The sequence below is a fragment of the Psittacula echo genome, assembly GCF_963264785.1.
Source record: "Psittacula echo genome assembly, chromosome: 5".
NCBI lineage: Eukaryota > Metazoa > Chordata > Aves > Psittaciformes > Psittacidae > Psittacula > Psittacula echo.
In genome coordinates, this window is record NC_137739.1 from 33103887 (window position 1) to 33119759 (window position 15873).

General features: G+C 36.4%; 1 protein-coding gene across 1 annotated transcript in view; it reads left to right on the plus strand.

The window, feature by feature from the left end:
* Positions 1-15873, plus strand: part of INSC (INSC spindle orientation adaptor protein) — a gene marked incomplete at both ends in the record, with an annotated part of 93992 nt that overhangs the window by 66465 nt on the left and 11654 nt on the right. The window contains 2 exons of the mRNA XM_080618840.1: positions 6417-6588; positions 9265-9443. Of these exons, the coding sequence (XP_080474966.1) occupies positions 6417-6588; positions 9265-9443 (351 nt within the window). The remainder of the gene's footprint in view (positions 1-6416; positions 6589-9264; positions 9444-15873) is intronic.

Here is a 15873-nt window from a genome sequence, read left to right on the forward strand (position 1 = left end):
TTATTGTAATAGATGAAAAGGGTCCTCTAAAAATGTGGTGTACATAGGACTTTTTTTCCCCTCCTGAAGCAGTACACGAATTGACACTTTTGAAAATAAAATCTATGGTGTCACACCAAAAAGTGAATGATGCAAAGTAATCAAACGTGTCGAAAGAGTGTTCTTGTTTTTAAATGCCAGACACTGGGTGCTTGAGAATATGCCCTCCTGCAACGCAATGTTTGTGACATTATTTATTTAAAACTAGATGATCAGAGCATGTTTTTCCAGTGAGTACATCTCATTTTCTGGAGTGCTCTCCTATGCATAAGCCTGAAGCCCTTGTTTGTTTATAGGAATAGTTGAGATGGGTTATTTTCTTTTTCTCAGACTATGATCCCCCAGGGTAAATAAAAATGAGGGCTATGGGAAAACTACTAATGTATGGTCTTTCTCTAATTCAGACTGCAGGACATAGTATCTTGTTCAGCATTCTTATATAACACATGACAGTTCCTCTCATCTTGTTGCTGAGTCCTTCTTGTGTCCATGTAGCTTCATTTTAATGAAATTCAGACCCCAAAGTATAATATATAAAGTCTTATCCATTATTTAAAAGAAACAAGCATATACTTTCTGTAATTTGCAATGAAGATGTCAAGAAAATCCTACAAATAGGAATAGATTCCTGCAACTTAAAACCAAACCAGTACATCCATCCCTCCAAAATATAGGGCAAAAGAATCTGAGAAACCTTTGGCTTCTGTCATGTGTCACATAACTTGAAGAATTTAATCTCTAACTTTATCATATGTGAACACAAATAGTTCTCCCCTCTTATATGCTGCTGATATTGCAGATGACACAGTCATTATCATAATTGTATTTTAGTTGTGACAGAACAAGAGAATGTTAATGAATGCTGAATACAAAGGTAACTGAAAATGTCTTTTTTCCCAAGCCACTGTATTCATCTATGCTCAGTAGTTTTCCTTCTGTTTCATCAATGCATCCCGATTCTGTAAACACCAAGAGTAGCTGAGTGTTAGGATCTGTACTACAGATGACTTCTACATAACTGCAAGTGAATTCCTTTGCAGTCTTTTCTCCTTTGTAGCCACTCAGCAGCTGTCCTGTAGAATTGAAGGCATGTGAAGAGATCAGGTAAATTGAACTTGTCCTTGCGTGGTTCATCTATGTTTGTAGAGGGTAGTTTGAAGCAATGTAAGCTGTGATTTATGGGAGTGGGAATACGTGAGCTAATAGGCTAATAGCAGTACAGTTCCTGGTTTCTTTTACTAACTACAGAAATAATACCTTAAAAGACTGTCTTACCCTTCATATCATTCCTCAAAACTGAGGGAGTTCAAAGCCAGCTCTCTGCTTATCCTGGAAGTGAAGACAAGTGGGAAGTCTGGATTTTGATCTTATTGACTTTTGTCTATCCTTTCTGTAAAATGACTTATTCTCTGCTACCTCTTTGACAAGCAGTTATACTTTTTATCTGCAAGAGTGTCAGAGTATCTCTGAGTGCCAAAGAACATGCACTGTGTAATAACTGTTTGCTTTCCCTAGGTTTAATAAAGAGAAAATGTTTACATACTATTAATATTTTCACTCCTAGTCAGCCTTTAAAAAGGAATTTATTTCATCTTGCTCTGCAGGTTGTTTCTTACTGCAGCAAGGCTACAAGGTTGTACTCAGGCATTACCACATTTAGTGCATCTTTCAAGCTGATACAGCCAGCTGTTGGGTTTTTTTGTTTTGTTTTGGTGTTTTTTTGAGGGGGAAGGGTTTGGGGTTTTGTTGTTTTGTTTTGGTTTTTTTTTTCTCTTTTTTTTGAGAGAAGGTTGAGATTTTCTTTTTTTTTCATGCCATATAACAGTACTTCACATATAGATCAGATAATCTTTACGCTGTCCCTTGATAGCAGAACATAAAGCAAAACAAATACCTCTTCATTAGCTTGACCATGTTCTGAAGGAGAGGAGTTTAAAAGGGAAGCCTTAGTTGAAGATGCCATGAAAAAAGCACCCACTCACAGGCAATTTAGATTCACAGCTAAGGTTATTGCCAGCACTTTTAAAGCTACTGATTTGGGAACCATTCAACCTTTATCCAGCCGCACACTATTCTGCAGGGTATACAATATGGCTTATAAATCAGGTCCTCTGGCCACTGTTGTACAGCAGTCGTTATAAAAATCATTACAGTTTTGTTCACTGGTCACTGCTGCTGCCATGAAATTGCTGCAGTAGCTTTGATTACTTGGAATAGTATTTGTGGACATTTTAATGGCATCACGCTACTAATATATCATCTTACTCTAAAAATAGCTGACAAAATCTTCATTTGGTATAAATCACCGAAGTTCTCAATGGAGCTCAGGCAGTTTTTAGCTGCAGAGCACTTTGCAGGGCAAACGTTCAAATACGAAAAATCACGTGCAAGGTATACATTTGTCCTTTTCCCTTCCTTTCTTTCAACATAGGAATTAAACGAGACTTGCAGGCCTTCTACAGTTGCAGGCTAAGTTACAGAAGTTGACATAAGATATACCTCAGCTTTGATGATCAGAAATTCATTTAACGAGTAACAAGTAATCAGAATATCAGTATATGGATTCTGCTGGATGATATTTTCAATGGAGTTGCAGAATAGTGAAGTGACCCCATGGTTTGTGCAACAGTCTGGGGAGTGAAGTAGATTGTGTTCAAAGAATGCTGAGTAGGGGATTCAAACATTTTCTGAATATAATTTTTCCTTCCTTGCTTCTCTGTCTTCATTTTCCTTATCTCATAAATCCTAATGTGTTTGGGTTTTTATCTAGCTATGCATTTTCTATTTAGTCTACTAATGTTCATGTCTTCACCTATACAATTAACCTGTCCTAGTTTCAAGTTAGAGATGCTAATACAGGTGTGAAAGGATGAAAAGCACAACTCTGATTTGTCAGTTCTTGACTGCTTGATGCAGCCTCTGCTTTTGAAATTCTCCTCTACCCTCCTTGGGAGATCAGTAAAGAGAATTAAAAAAAAAAACAAAACGAAACAAAACTCAGAAAATTTACCAACACGTAGAGATCATCCAAATGTTAAAAGTGGGCAAACAGGAATGTTGGAGAAAGTCATAGTATGAGAAAAGGCCTTCAGCAGCTTTCCACACAAATGAAGACAGGCATTATTAAAAAGGCAATGAGTCTTGGTTCCCAGCATGGCATGGAAAGCCTGCCTTGAACCTTCTTGTGGAAAGCAGAGAGTTAAGATTGTTGTGTGTAATATTTCAAATAATGAAGTAATTTATACAGTTCATCCAAGTTCAGTATTGGTATCTTTAAGAAATGCCTAAGAACAGGTATCTTGAAGAAAGAAGAGGGCTGCCCCCGACCTCATTCATTCCTGTTGCAGAGAAAAGGAATTATTTCCTTTCAGAAGACTTGATCTATGCAGTAAAGTGCTCGTGCATTTGTCACTTGGATTAAGTTTCTGTAACAGGGCTATGCTCATAAGGATGTAAATTCCTGGCATTTTTCCAGTTATCAATATTGAAATTTTAGTGATCAAGCATTTACTGAACACCATTCCTCAAATGCAGGGTCTCCACAGCATCTTGTTGCATTCATGGAATTCATTTGTTTTCATTATCTGGCTAACTGGTTCTTTTGTATTGCCAAGGTGATGAACAGATTTGACTTTTAGCTGATTACTTCACCAAAATTAAACAGAAAACAGGGCAGCCATCCAAAGCTTCTTTCAGTGTGAAAGCTAATTATAAAAATGCTTTGAGCAGCATTTTCTTTTTGGATGTTAAAGTGCTTTTATTAGATTGTTCCCTTGTCATTTTAAAAGTTATTGCTAGACACTTATAAATGGGGTTGCCTGCTGAAGAAAATTTTATTTTCTATGTTTAAGAATGGAGACAAAAGTGTACAGAGCAAATTTCAGGCTGAATTTGATAGTATTTCACATGATTCTGAATAGAAATGAATATAACTAGTGCTGGCTTTCATGGAAAAAAATATGCATTTTATCTTTCTGCTGAATATAAACATATATCCACTTCTACTTACAATTCAGCAACTCACAATTTTTTTAAAAAAAGTTAGTTAGCAAATAAAAAAAACCCAAATATTTGATTTAAAAGTTGAGTACAATCCTGTATTGTCAGAAGCTTTTATTTTATAATGTAGATATAAACAAACAGTGGTGATGGAACCTGTGCTTGTACGTGTCTTTCATAAGACATTACTTGTTCTGAAATAGCATAAAACTACACTAAAATAGTTTTGTCAAGGTCATGGAGTGGGATATGACCAAACGAATTTTAGCCTTTAAATTTTGAGCTGAAGAATGCTGTATCCTGTTACCAGATCTTAGAAGAAATTTCTAGTGAAGTATTTTTTTAATACCTTGGGATATATTTAACTTTTTATACTGACTGTTGTTATTAGCATCCTTCAGACCCCACATAAGGTGTGATCTGGGGAGGTTTCAAGGTGGCAAAGTGAGGGTTTTTGCATATGATTGTCTAGCACACTTTGGCTACTAAATCATCTTGTGAGGATATGCGTTAATTCTTGACACCAAGATCTATTAATATACCTCGAAGCCTAGTGAATTATGTGAATCTGCTGTTTCAAGCTGTAGAATTCTGCCATAACTAGGAGGAAATATTTTTTTGTAGGTAGATTAATGTTGAAAGCTTGTCAAGGAAAAGTTAAGTGTTGAAAATTTATTCCTCCTCTTCTTGCCAGTGGTTGAGCTTCTACACTAAATCCCATTTGTAATCAGGAAAAACAGAGATATAATTTCTTTTGTATTTATCTATGTTATTAGGGTTCCAATGATATAGTCTATTGCCTGTTAAAAAGTGCATCCCAATGAATGATCTTCCAGGGGTTAATTTTTGCTCCCATTGATCTGAGAGCTTTTCTTGTAAAATACAGTAACTGTCAGTACTTATCAAATAATTTAATCCATGCCCACTGCAGGATAAGTAATTACGGTAACTCAACATTCTGTATTAATAAATAACAAAAGCTTGAATAAGAGATTTGCTAAACACCCTTTCTGGAGATAATAGATGGGATTTAACATGCATGTTTTGAGGAAGCTTTGAGTAGAAAGAGAATGCAGACTGAACAACAGACTTAAGAAATAATCTTGGTTAGTGTACAATGCAAATGTGGGCTTGTTTTCACTTGACAGAAAAAGTATATTTCTGTGACAAACTTTTGTAGCTCCTCTGTATCTATAGTGTCCAAGCAACATATAAGGCAATTGGCCCTACACTTTTTCAGAACTTCAAATAAATAAATAAATAAAGTCCAGTTTTTAAAGTAGTTACTCAGTGAAGCTTGTAAAAGCTCTGATCGTTTGTAAGCTGTGCCTACAATTGCATTAGTTTTATTCACATAAAGATTTTAATTAGTGCATTTATGGGAATTTGACATAAACACATCCATAATTAATTACACAAAACTTCACATTTTGTCTCCTCTAAGCACGTCTACCTACCTGCTTGACAACGTGATGAATCATTCAGTGATATGTTAAACAAGGGGAGAATCACAGTCCTGTTAATTTGAAAGTTTACAGATTATGTCGTTGTCTACAGAGAAACTTGCTTTTCTGGGTGTGGTTGTTAACAGATGGTATGTTCCTGCAATTTAAACTATGCCTTTGGTTATGCTCTACTGTAGTCTTTCACTGTGTCGGTGGGTCTCCTATAATCCAGAGCAAGGTGTGCATATGTGATGTACATGCCTACAATGTGTAATGAATGAGTTTAGAACACTTCAGACACTCTAAAAGCATAAACCTGGGTAGATTTTACTTATTTTTCAGTTTCTCTTCCAAGTGGCCAAGGGATATATGGACCTAGCTTTAATGTGAGAGCTGTGCAAGCTCATCAAGTGCAGTTTGGCCAAGGTCTCTCTCAAACAGTGTTTTTTTGATCCTGCATTAGCTTTGTGAGAGGTTCAGAAAAAAATGGAAAAAAAAAAAAAAAGTCTTTGAAGAACTTATTGCACACTCAGGCTTGAGTTTTGCAGTGGGACACACTCAGACAAGAGCTTAAATAAGGCTGTAGCATATTGGCAATCAGCGTTTGCTTATCAGAGCAAATTTTTGGATTTTTGTTTAACTTGAGACGTTTGTCAGAAAAGACTTGTTTGTTTGACCAAAATAAATTCAGACGAAACCTTAAGGGGGAAGGAAATGCAAGGCTTACTGCTGGTCAACAAACTTCTATGCTGAACTCATTTGTATTTGCTAAACTGAAACTTCTTATGTCATGAATGCCATCAAATTCAAGTCATCTTTAAAAATAAACTGAGTAGTTTAGCCACAGCCAAGAAAAAATAATTGTGAACCCATCTTTAGTTGCAAAAGTATTTCCTGGAGTATTTCCAACCTATACCTATTGTTTTTCCATAGGTTGATGGAATACTGTGCCTGGCTGACATTCTTACTGATAACAGCCATTCTGAAGCTACTCACGCTGAAGCAGCAGCAGTAATTGCACAGATCACCTCTCCACATCTCACGTTCACACAGCATCTCAGCAGCTTCCTGGAAAATATGGAAGAAATTGTAACAGCACTTGTCAGTAAGTTCTTTATGGGACTTCTGAGTCTTTTCAGTCAAAATAACATGTTGGGGTAGGACTTTTTAGAAATGTTCCCTAAATTATGTTTTCCCTTTTTTCCATAACAGATAACTCAGTCATTTTTAATTCTGCATCAGAGCATTCTGCAATTTTATAGTTTTTTTACTCCAGTCCATATTTAATAGAATTAATGCATATTTATCAAAATAATACTGTGTCAAATTCTACCATAAGAACCATGTAAGAAATTAAGTGAAGTTGCTAAACTTCATGCTTGTTGTATTTTCTAAACTTGCTAGAACTCAAGCTCACCACAGCATCTGCATTTATGTGATACTTCAGAGGAAAACTACAGTATAGTATAATCTGTGGGCATTGTTATGAGAAAATAACAGATCTATCTTTCTTGTCTAGGTCTCTGATTCATGGTAAAATCAGGCAAAGGTAACGGCAAGCGTTTCCTTAACCTGGGTCAGTGAGGACACTTCAGAAAGACAAGATGATATTTCTCATGACTTTGTAAAGCAAGGACTCTCTTATTTCTGTCATTGGGCTATATCCCTCTCAAATTTCAGAATCTTTCAGTCAAGTGTTGTCTTCCTCTCTCTGATCTGGAAATTCAGTTTCCCAGAGCTTTATGTCAGAACGTACAGTTTGGGTCATTGAGTTTGAGTTCTCATGGATCAATACATCTGGGTATTTCTCTACTGAGCCCAATGCTTACAGTTAAACTACAGGATTTCAGTTTTCACGCATGCCAGTTTTGTGTTGGGATTGGTTTTTTGTTTGTTTTTTTTGTTTAGTTTGTTTTTTCTTTTTTGGTTTTGTGGGGTTTTTTGTTTGGTTGTTTTGGTTTTGGTTTTGTTTGGGTTTTTTTTCTTTAATAGAACAAGAAAAGAATATGGTAGTGCCAGTGATGGCTGGGAATTATCTGACGGGTATTTAGACATTCTTCAATGTGCCCATGCAGAGCTAGTACAGAAATCAAGGAAGCAATTTATTCTTGATGACCAGACTGTCCAGCAACAAATGTTGAAGGTTCGTCCCTGAGCTTGCCCTGAATCCAGTGGGTGGGATTAACTTGTGCTGAGCTTGGTTCTGCTGTAGCTAGACTGCTAGAGGCATCCAATCTGACTTACTTCTGAGGAATTTGCAGGTTATTACTGTGTACCATGGTCAAGGGACAATTTGAACAGCCTGTCCAGAAGATACTAGCAGATGGAACATTTCCCCAGCTGTCGCTGTTTAAGTTCCATGGGAACTTTAGGATTATATACTCTGCCCAAGAGATATAAGCATTAAGAATAGAACATGTATAACTTTGGAAGAGCTGTTTCAGTAACCACGCTCCAGTTTCCTTGTGATATTTATAACTCAGTAATTGAATTACTGCAACATGTCTAATTTTTAGACCATGCTTAAATCCAATTATCAGGTGATTCAGATCTTAGTTAAATTACATGTGTGCAAGGAATCGAAAGTTAGCAGTGTCTTCTAGCACTTGTACTGAATCAGGAAAATGTGCAGAATGATCTGTAGAGAAATAGGTTTAGAGGTAGGTAAGATATATGCCTATCTTGTTCTAAAGAATAGGATATATAGCAGAATTATTCTCTTATGGATCAGTTTCTGTTAGCCTTCTGCATCCTATATTTCATATTATTTATTTAAGCAAGCTTTATGTTGAACAGCATTCAGTGGAATAGTCCCTGTAGAATGCTATACTAGGTAGACTGCCTCATTGATTAGATGAATGTAAGAAACGCTTGGTTTCTAGGTTCATGTTTATCATTTTTCCCTGGTTTTGTGGTTCAAATGAAAGTGCATAATGTTAATATATTTTATAAAGTACCCTAGAGTGTGACATATGCCCAGGTGGCCAAGAAGGCTAATAGCATCCTGGCTTGTATCAGAAACAGTGCAGCCAGCAGAGGTAGGGAAGTGAACATTCCCCTGTACTCGGCACTGGTGAGACTGCACCTCAAATACTGTGCTCGGTTTTGGGCCCCTCACTAAAAAAAGAGACATGGAGTGCTGGAGCATGTCCAAAGAATGACAACAAAGCTAGTGAAGGGTCTAGAGAACAAGTTCTATAGGGAGCAGCTGAGGGAACTGAGGTTGTTTAGTCTGGAGAAGACGAGGCTGAGGGAAGACCTTATCAGTCTCTGCAGCTACCTGAAAGGAGTTTGTAATGAGATGGGTGTCAGTCTCTTCTCCCAGGTAACAAATAATAGAACAAGAGGAAATGGCCTCAAGTTGTACCAGGGGAGGTTTAGGTTGGATATTAGGAAAAAACCCTTCAGCAAAAGGGTTGTCAAGCATTAGGGAAGGCTGCCCAGGGAAGTGGTTGAGTCACTATCCCTGGAGGCATTTGAAAGACTTCACATAGATGTGGTACTTAGGGACATGGTTTAGTGGTGAATTTGGCAGTGCTAGGTTAACAGTTTGACTTGATGATCTTAAAGGTCTTTTCCAACCTAAACTATTCTATCGTACTATATAATTGACAAAATAAAGGTGTTTGTTTTATTTTGGTTTTTACCTTGATTACTATCAACTCGGTCTTAGATACTAAGATTACTGATACAAGTTGCAGATGCCTAAATATTGCTTTGAAACACCTAACCATGCTTTTTGCATTGAAGCAATGACTTTTACTCATCTTTGCATTTGTAGAATTGTGCCAAGAAGCCTCATCTGGTGAAGTTTTCCTGCTGGCTTCAGCAGCTCTTGCCAATATTACTTTCTTTGATACCATGGCTTGTGAAATATTGCTCCAGTTAAATGCAATGAAGATTCTTCTTGCAGCATGTTCAGACAAACACATTGTGGATACCCCATATTCCAGAGATCAGGTGAGCAGTTCTCAGCAGGATGTTGTCTGAGCATATTTGTGTAAAAGTCAACAAGTTTCAGCTCTGTTTTGACATAGTCAAACCTAAGTTGCTTTCATGAATCTGTTCTTGGTTCTTTTCAATATATGGTTCTTTCATTATCTGCTTCTGTTCCTTTTTGTTATGATAATTATGATATATGACAGCTTTTAATATGATTTTTTTTAAAAAAAGTAAAGATCTGTATTTCTAAGATACTAGAATATTTTTTCATCATAAAGATGGCCAAACAGTGACACAGAGGCCCAAAGAGATTATGGAATCTCTGCCTATAGAAGTATTCAAAACTTGACTGGACAGAACTTTGGGGCAAATAAGATATACATGGAAACTGGAACCTAAACATACAATTGTCAGTCCAAGATGAATTAGCTCCAAAAGCTGAATTAAGAATCTGATCCTCAGCCCATTGACCTCAGTGGGCTTTGGATCAAGTCCTCACTGCATAGTAAATTGCTTGCAAGTTTTGCTGGCAAATACTGCTGATTTACTTTTGCATTTCACTTTCTTTTTAACTATTTTTTTTCATAGACACACGTGTGCTAATGCATAGATTAAGTCAGAGGGAATTCTTTTGTTCCTCTCAGGTACTGCCATGCAGGTGGTTGCTGCGGAGGCACTACTTATTTGATATCTCAGTGATTAATTTAGGCTCAGCAGTGTAACAAGTATGAGGCTTGCGTGTTTCAGTAGTTATTACTAAGGGATGGAGGTATATAGTCTGCTCACTTAACCTGCTTTTGTTTATGAGACATTGCGAATGTAACTAAAATTCCATAATTCAGGCCTCACAAGCCCAGTCTCTTCCCACCTCTGAAATAGCCAAAAGATGATTTATGGTAGACCTGGGATTGTCACTGCCACAGAAAACTCTGTGTGTACTCCAACAGGAGCCAGGCCATGGAAATCAAGGCACATGGGAACTTAAAAACTGATTATTGGTGTTCTGGAGGGCTTACTAGGGCTGCTTTCGTCTATATTATTAGGACTCAGTAGTTTTCCAGCTCAGGAGCATTTATGAAAATATGGAGTTAAGCCACAATCACTACATTGCTCTTTGGGCAAAGTCAAGGACATCAGCTTTAGTGTTTGACATGGCTGTATAGAATTATTATGTATTTACAATTCTTCATGTTCTTTTCCTTATTCCTCCTGTACACTCTCATAGTTTTGATTTCGTTATTCATTTATGCCCTCATCTTAATTCTGCTGTCAGCTGTGAGTTTGTGGTTTTCTCTGTGGGTAGCATAGCAAGCTCCTTCTTTGTATGAGGAAGGCAAACATTTAAGGAAATATGTATGACTTTATTAGGTAATAGACTAGTTCCAGGCCTTTTGCAGCTTGAAGGACATTTCATTAGCTAGAGGAACAGAGAACTGAATGGCTTCCTTTGAAGAATTGAGAAGGTTTCATCCCCAGTAACCACTTACATTCCTTCTTGGAATGACAAACTAGATCAGAAAGGTGTAATGTTTTCTGCGGTGTGCTGCAGTAACTTTCTGAGCTGACTCTTTGTTATTTCTGCAGCAGCGGGGGCTATTAAATCTTATCTTGTGTTCTGTTACTGGGCACTGGATGTTCAGATGGAATCTAAGCAATGCTCATCTTATCTTTAAGAGCTGTCAGTGTTGTTAGTCAGGCAGTTTTGGTAATACAACAGCCTTAAGAGAAGCCTTCCTTTGAGTTCCTGAACAAGTGAGCGTTTCAATAGATTGCTCATATTCAAAAGCATAGTTGTTATATGGTAAGAGGGGGTGTTACTTGCCAATTATGACAGTTTTATGGAATATATTGCTTTTTAATTTGCTCTGTGCTTGGTTGTTGCAATGAAGAAAACACTCCGCTAGAGAGAAAAGCAACACTATAATGCTATATTTTATTAAGGGTATTGTAAATTGCCATTTTAACTTTATATTATATACTTTAATTCCTTTTAGGTACATGACAAAGTTACTAACTTTTTCTGTTATATATATTGTCATGTCCCAGCCAGTAGACAGACATTTGCCTAAGGACATAGATTAAAGTTAACTAGCTTTTGAAATTTTTTGATTCAAGGTTTTATTTTGGAATATACAACCACTGTAGAACGTATTTTTATGGATTAATGTCCATTCTGAATGATCAAGTCTTCCTGGGCAGTAAAAGAGTTTGAGATGAAGCTATACTAAATAGTGAAAAAATAAAAGAAGATTCATAGCAAATATGACAAAATGCAGCCTAATTATTATTAAATATTATAAAAGAACCCCTAAATCTTCAATGCCCTGGTTTTTATACAAAGCTTTTATTTAAGTAGCACGATTATCTTATAGAAAACGACTCAATATTTCTAAATACATTACTACTTTAGCATTTCTGCTGATTTAAGAAAATTAGTTGAAGCATGCTCACTGAAAATGGGTGAAAGATGGCTGAAATGCAAGAAAGAAGTAATGAATTTTGTTTTCCTTTGTGCTATTTTTATCTCGTCTTAAAGTCAGTGTGTTCTCTACAGTCTTTCTAAGGACAGGTAGCACTGACTAGTTGTCACCCTCCATGATGGTATAAATAAAAAACATTCTGCCCATGAGCTGGATACCTGGAGAAAGTATTTTCCTGCTTATGCACATCTAAAAATGTTCTGTCTTTTGACTTTTGAAAAGTTTTTGTATGCAAATAGTAACAAACCTTTCCTGCCTTCACTATCTGAAAACCAACCTCCTTCCTCTTTCATTTCCCCAGCAGTGCCAGATTAGGTCAGGTAAGAAATATAGAACAGAGTGCTCCGCTTAATTATAAACAGGAAAATAGTTGTTCCTTTTATAGAAGCATGTATTCCTTCTGTAGCAAGCAGTATTACATTGAGATTGCTTAGTTTTATATTCAAATACTTTATGTAAGTTATCAGATAAAGTGATTATTTTCAAACAACATAGCCTCTAGTTTGGGGTGAAAATGGATATGAATGTGCCATGTTCTTTTTAGTTGCTGCAGATACTTATTTTCTGTATATGAGGCTGGGATTTTTTACTTAAAAGGAGCATCAAAATATCCTTTCAGAAGAGTTCATGCTTAAATTCAGCAGTGTAACATATACAGTCAAGTGTCTTAATAGAGTTTAAGCACTGTCAGAACAAGTGTTTAGCCAAACCCCTTATCATTCAGGGCCTTCTTGACTTTAAACATCATCTTAGACTCTACACAGAAAAATATGAAATATGTATGGTTTTGCACAGTATGTTTATATATAATAATATATTCCTCTCTGCGTTGCCACTTGTCTCTTCAGTGTTGCTAGTATTCTCACCTCACCTGTGAAGTTGTGGAGGTATAGCCTAACAGCTTCTGATTTGTTATTCAGGCAGACAAAGAATTAATGTGTAGTGAACACATCCTTTTCTAGGTCTAAAATCAGTAAATGATGTTTCAAAAAAAGTCTGAGGTGGAGAAAAACTTTAAAATTAGAAGGAGAAAATGGAAATTTTTGCTGCTTTCTTTTTTGGGGAGATGCTGCAGGCTCTGAAGCTGAGACCTTCTGTCTCATTTAAGATTTGAAACCCTTAATACTATTCTTCCTCAAGTTTCCACATCCTTTTCTCTGCTGTTCCATTTTTTCAGGGCATTTGCCTTTTCCCCCCTTTTTTGTCTTACGTGGGACATTGTAGGGTCAAAAGGACAGCAGAGACAGATGTTACTTTACCATAAAGAAGTGTTGATATTTAAATATTGCCTAATACCCAATGAAAGACTTTGCGAGCAATGCTTTTAATAAGAAGAATATTAACAGGTCTTTTAGACTTCCTTTGAAAAGGAAGTACATGCAGTACTACTTCTCAGTCTGAGTTTCTTGAGTACTGGGGAATTTATTAGTCCTCTCCAACTGCTTTTTGTCTCTGCTTGATGTCATGAAGACTGTGGGATTTCTGACTGCATTTTGTTAAATTGCTGTCCAAATTTTCCCATATGTATGGAAGCCAGTACGGGTAAAAAGAATTGGGATCTTGAAGTAGAATTTGAGCACTGCAGGCCATGTTGGGTGCCTGTCTTCCTTACATCTGACAAGAATTATTAGACTTAAATCATTGCAGGTCAGGGGGAAGGCAGCTGAGGAAAAGTCCTCATTTGTGCTTTTGAAATCTCTCTTCTTGGAACAAAAGTAGTGAGGAATGAGGAGCAACATCTCCCAGTTGGATCGGAAGAGGGATATCCCTTTCACTGCTGAGCCGTCATCAGCTGGTCTTTCTCAGAGAAGAAATGTTTGTGATACCCTGGGACTCCATCACTTACAGCATTTTACATGAGCAGCCAGTGTCAGTGTCAGGAGCAAAGTCAGGTTGTCTGCCCCTGAATGGTCTGACTTCAGTAGACTTAAGTTTCCTGTCTAGTTCTTGAAAATTATTTTCAAGATCAGCAGCAAGTAATATTTGGTAGTCTCAAATGGTTCAAATGCATGCTCACACATCCTTTTGCAGTTCAACACAGTTTGTAGATTTGCATACTGTGGATAAAAATGCAACACAAAGCCTTTACATAAGGACAACTAGCTCATAAAGGGATCTGCTCAGTTTTTTTCCGCAGGTCTCCATTAATAATATTCTTTGAAACAAAATATGAGGGAATCTGGTTTCTCTGCCTATTTCTTAGCTTGATTAGTTAGCAATATGAAGTACAGTAAACAAAAATGTAGTAAAGACATCCGTTCCAAAAATTCCTTTAGTTGTAGTCTCCATGTCTCAGCCTCAGCATTCCCTGTCAGTCCCAGAATAGACCTAGACTTAGCAAGCTGATTCCATCTCTGTTACTATTATATTATGGGGATGTTTGCATCTTTCAATCAGGTGACAGAAACACCTGTTGATCTGGATGTACTTATCTCTCTTTCAGGAATAAAACTGTTTCCCAATCACACACACACACAAAAAAAGGCTATTAGAAGCAATGTGAATTGTTTTCTATTTCAAGCAATGTAATATCTTACAGAAGTTTTCTAAAGATTTCTTAACAAAATTTTTTCTCCCAATAAATAGCATCCTAAAAGATTTCTCTACCTAGGCTTGATGTAATGCCTGTTCTTGAGCCCTGCTCTATGTACTCTTGCTGTTTCTGTGTGGATTGATCTTGAATTGTGAAGTTCAGATGTTTTTAATTTACATTCAGAAACAAAAGCTCCTTCTTGGTTCTGATTAGTTGTCAGATGCCCTTTTGGGGCATTCACAAGATGGAACTTTACAGACACACTCTGATTTATCCTTACATCATTTATTTGAATGAATTACAAAATACTCATAATATTTAGAAAAAGAATTTTGCTTAACAATGAATCAGCATTAAAGGAGTAATTAACTAAGAGAATTAGCAATTCTATATTGATCTACTTTGCCACTCAGTTAAATTACTTGCTAAGTCTCATTTTGAGTTTATATATGTCCTTCTATTTATGTTGTAACTGTCAATGAAAGCCTACTGAACAGTATGCCTGTAATATCAATAAAGGTATATTAGCATCACATCTTTCAGCTTTGTAGACACCTCTGTGTCCTCCAAGAGCCCCTTTAACAGGCTAAAATGTGTGCTTTCATCTTCCAAATCCTATTGCATCTTTCTTCCTGAGTAGCTGGTTTCACAATAATGAGAAGCACTTCTAGATAGTCTTGAATTTCTCATTAAGAGAAAGTTACCAAAGAAGCCTTGTGTTTCCTATGTGTTCTTTCTTTGTTAAATAAAGCTTTTGAGATTTACAATCTCAGTGTATGTATCGTAGTTTATAACAAAGCATTTTCATTCAGTTTTAGTTTTTGCAGCAAAGGTTCAGTACCTTTGTGCACTGGTTAATGAGCATTAGTCACAACTAGTTGTTTAGAAGGAAAAGCGTTACTATAGTGTTAGTGATCACTTTATTTTTGAATTTTTTTTTTTTTTTTTAGCAAGAGAATTCCCAAGTTGACTGTTGTTCCAGGGATTTTGAACAAAACTGGTTTAAAGGTTCTTAATTAACCATGGTTTCTTGAATTTAAATCACTCTTGACATCTGAAATTCCTATGGTTCAGTGCAAAGCAGACTACAGAACTGAAAAGGAAGGTTCATCATTGACAAATTTAGTATGTTTCAAAGCCTGGGTGAATGAAAGGAAACTATGTGGAACTAAAATCACTTTCCAAGTTATAAAAATAGATTTTGTTTACTGGAGTAATCAACAAGATCAATACTGCCAATTTTATAATAATGGATGATAACATCACTACAAGGAGGTACCTGTTTACTTATATTGCCCATAGAAATAGAAATTTTTAGTTATGTTTTAGATTAATTTCCAGGGCACCTGTGAGACTAGCAACATGAATTTGTACTGACATTTGAAAAGTATGAAATAGCTCTATCATTTTTTGGTTTATTAAATAAGGAATTTTT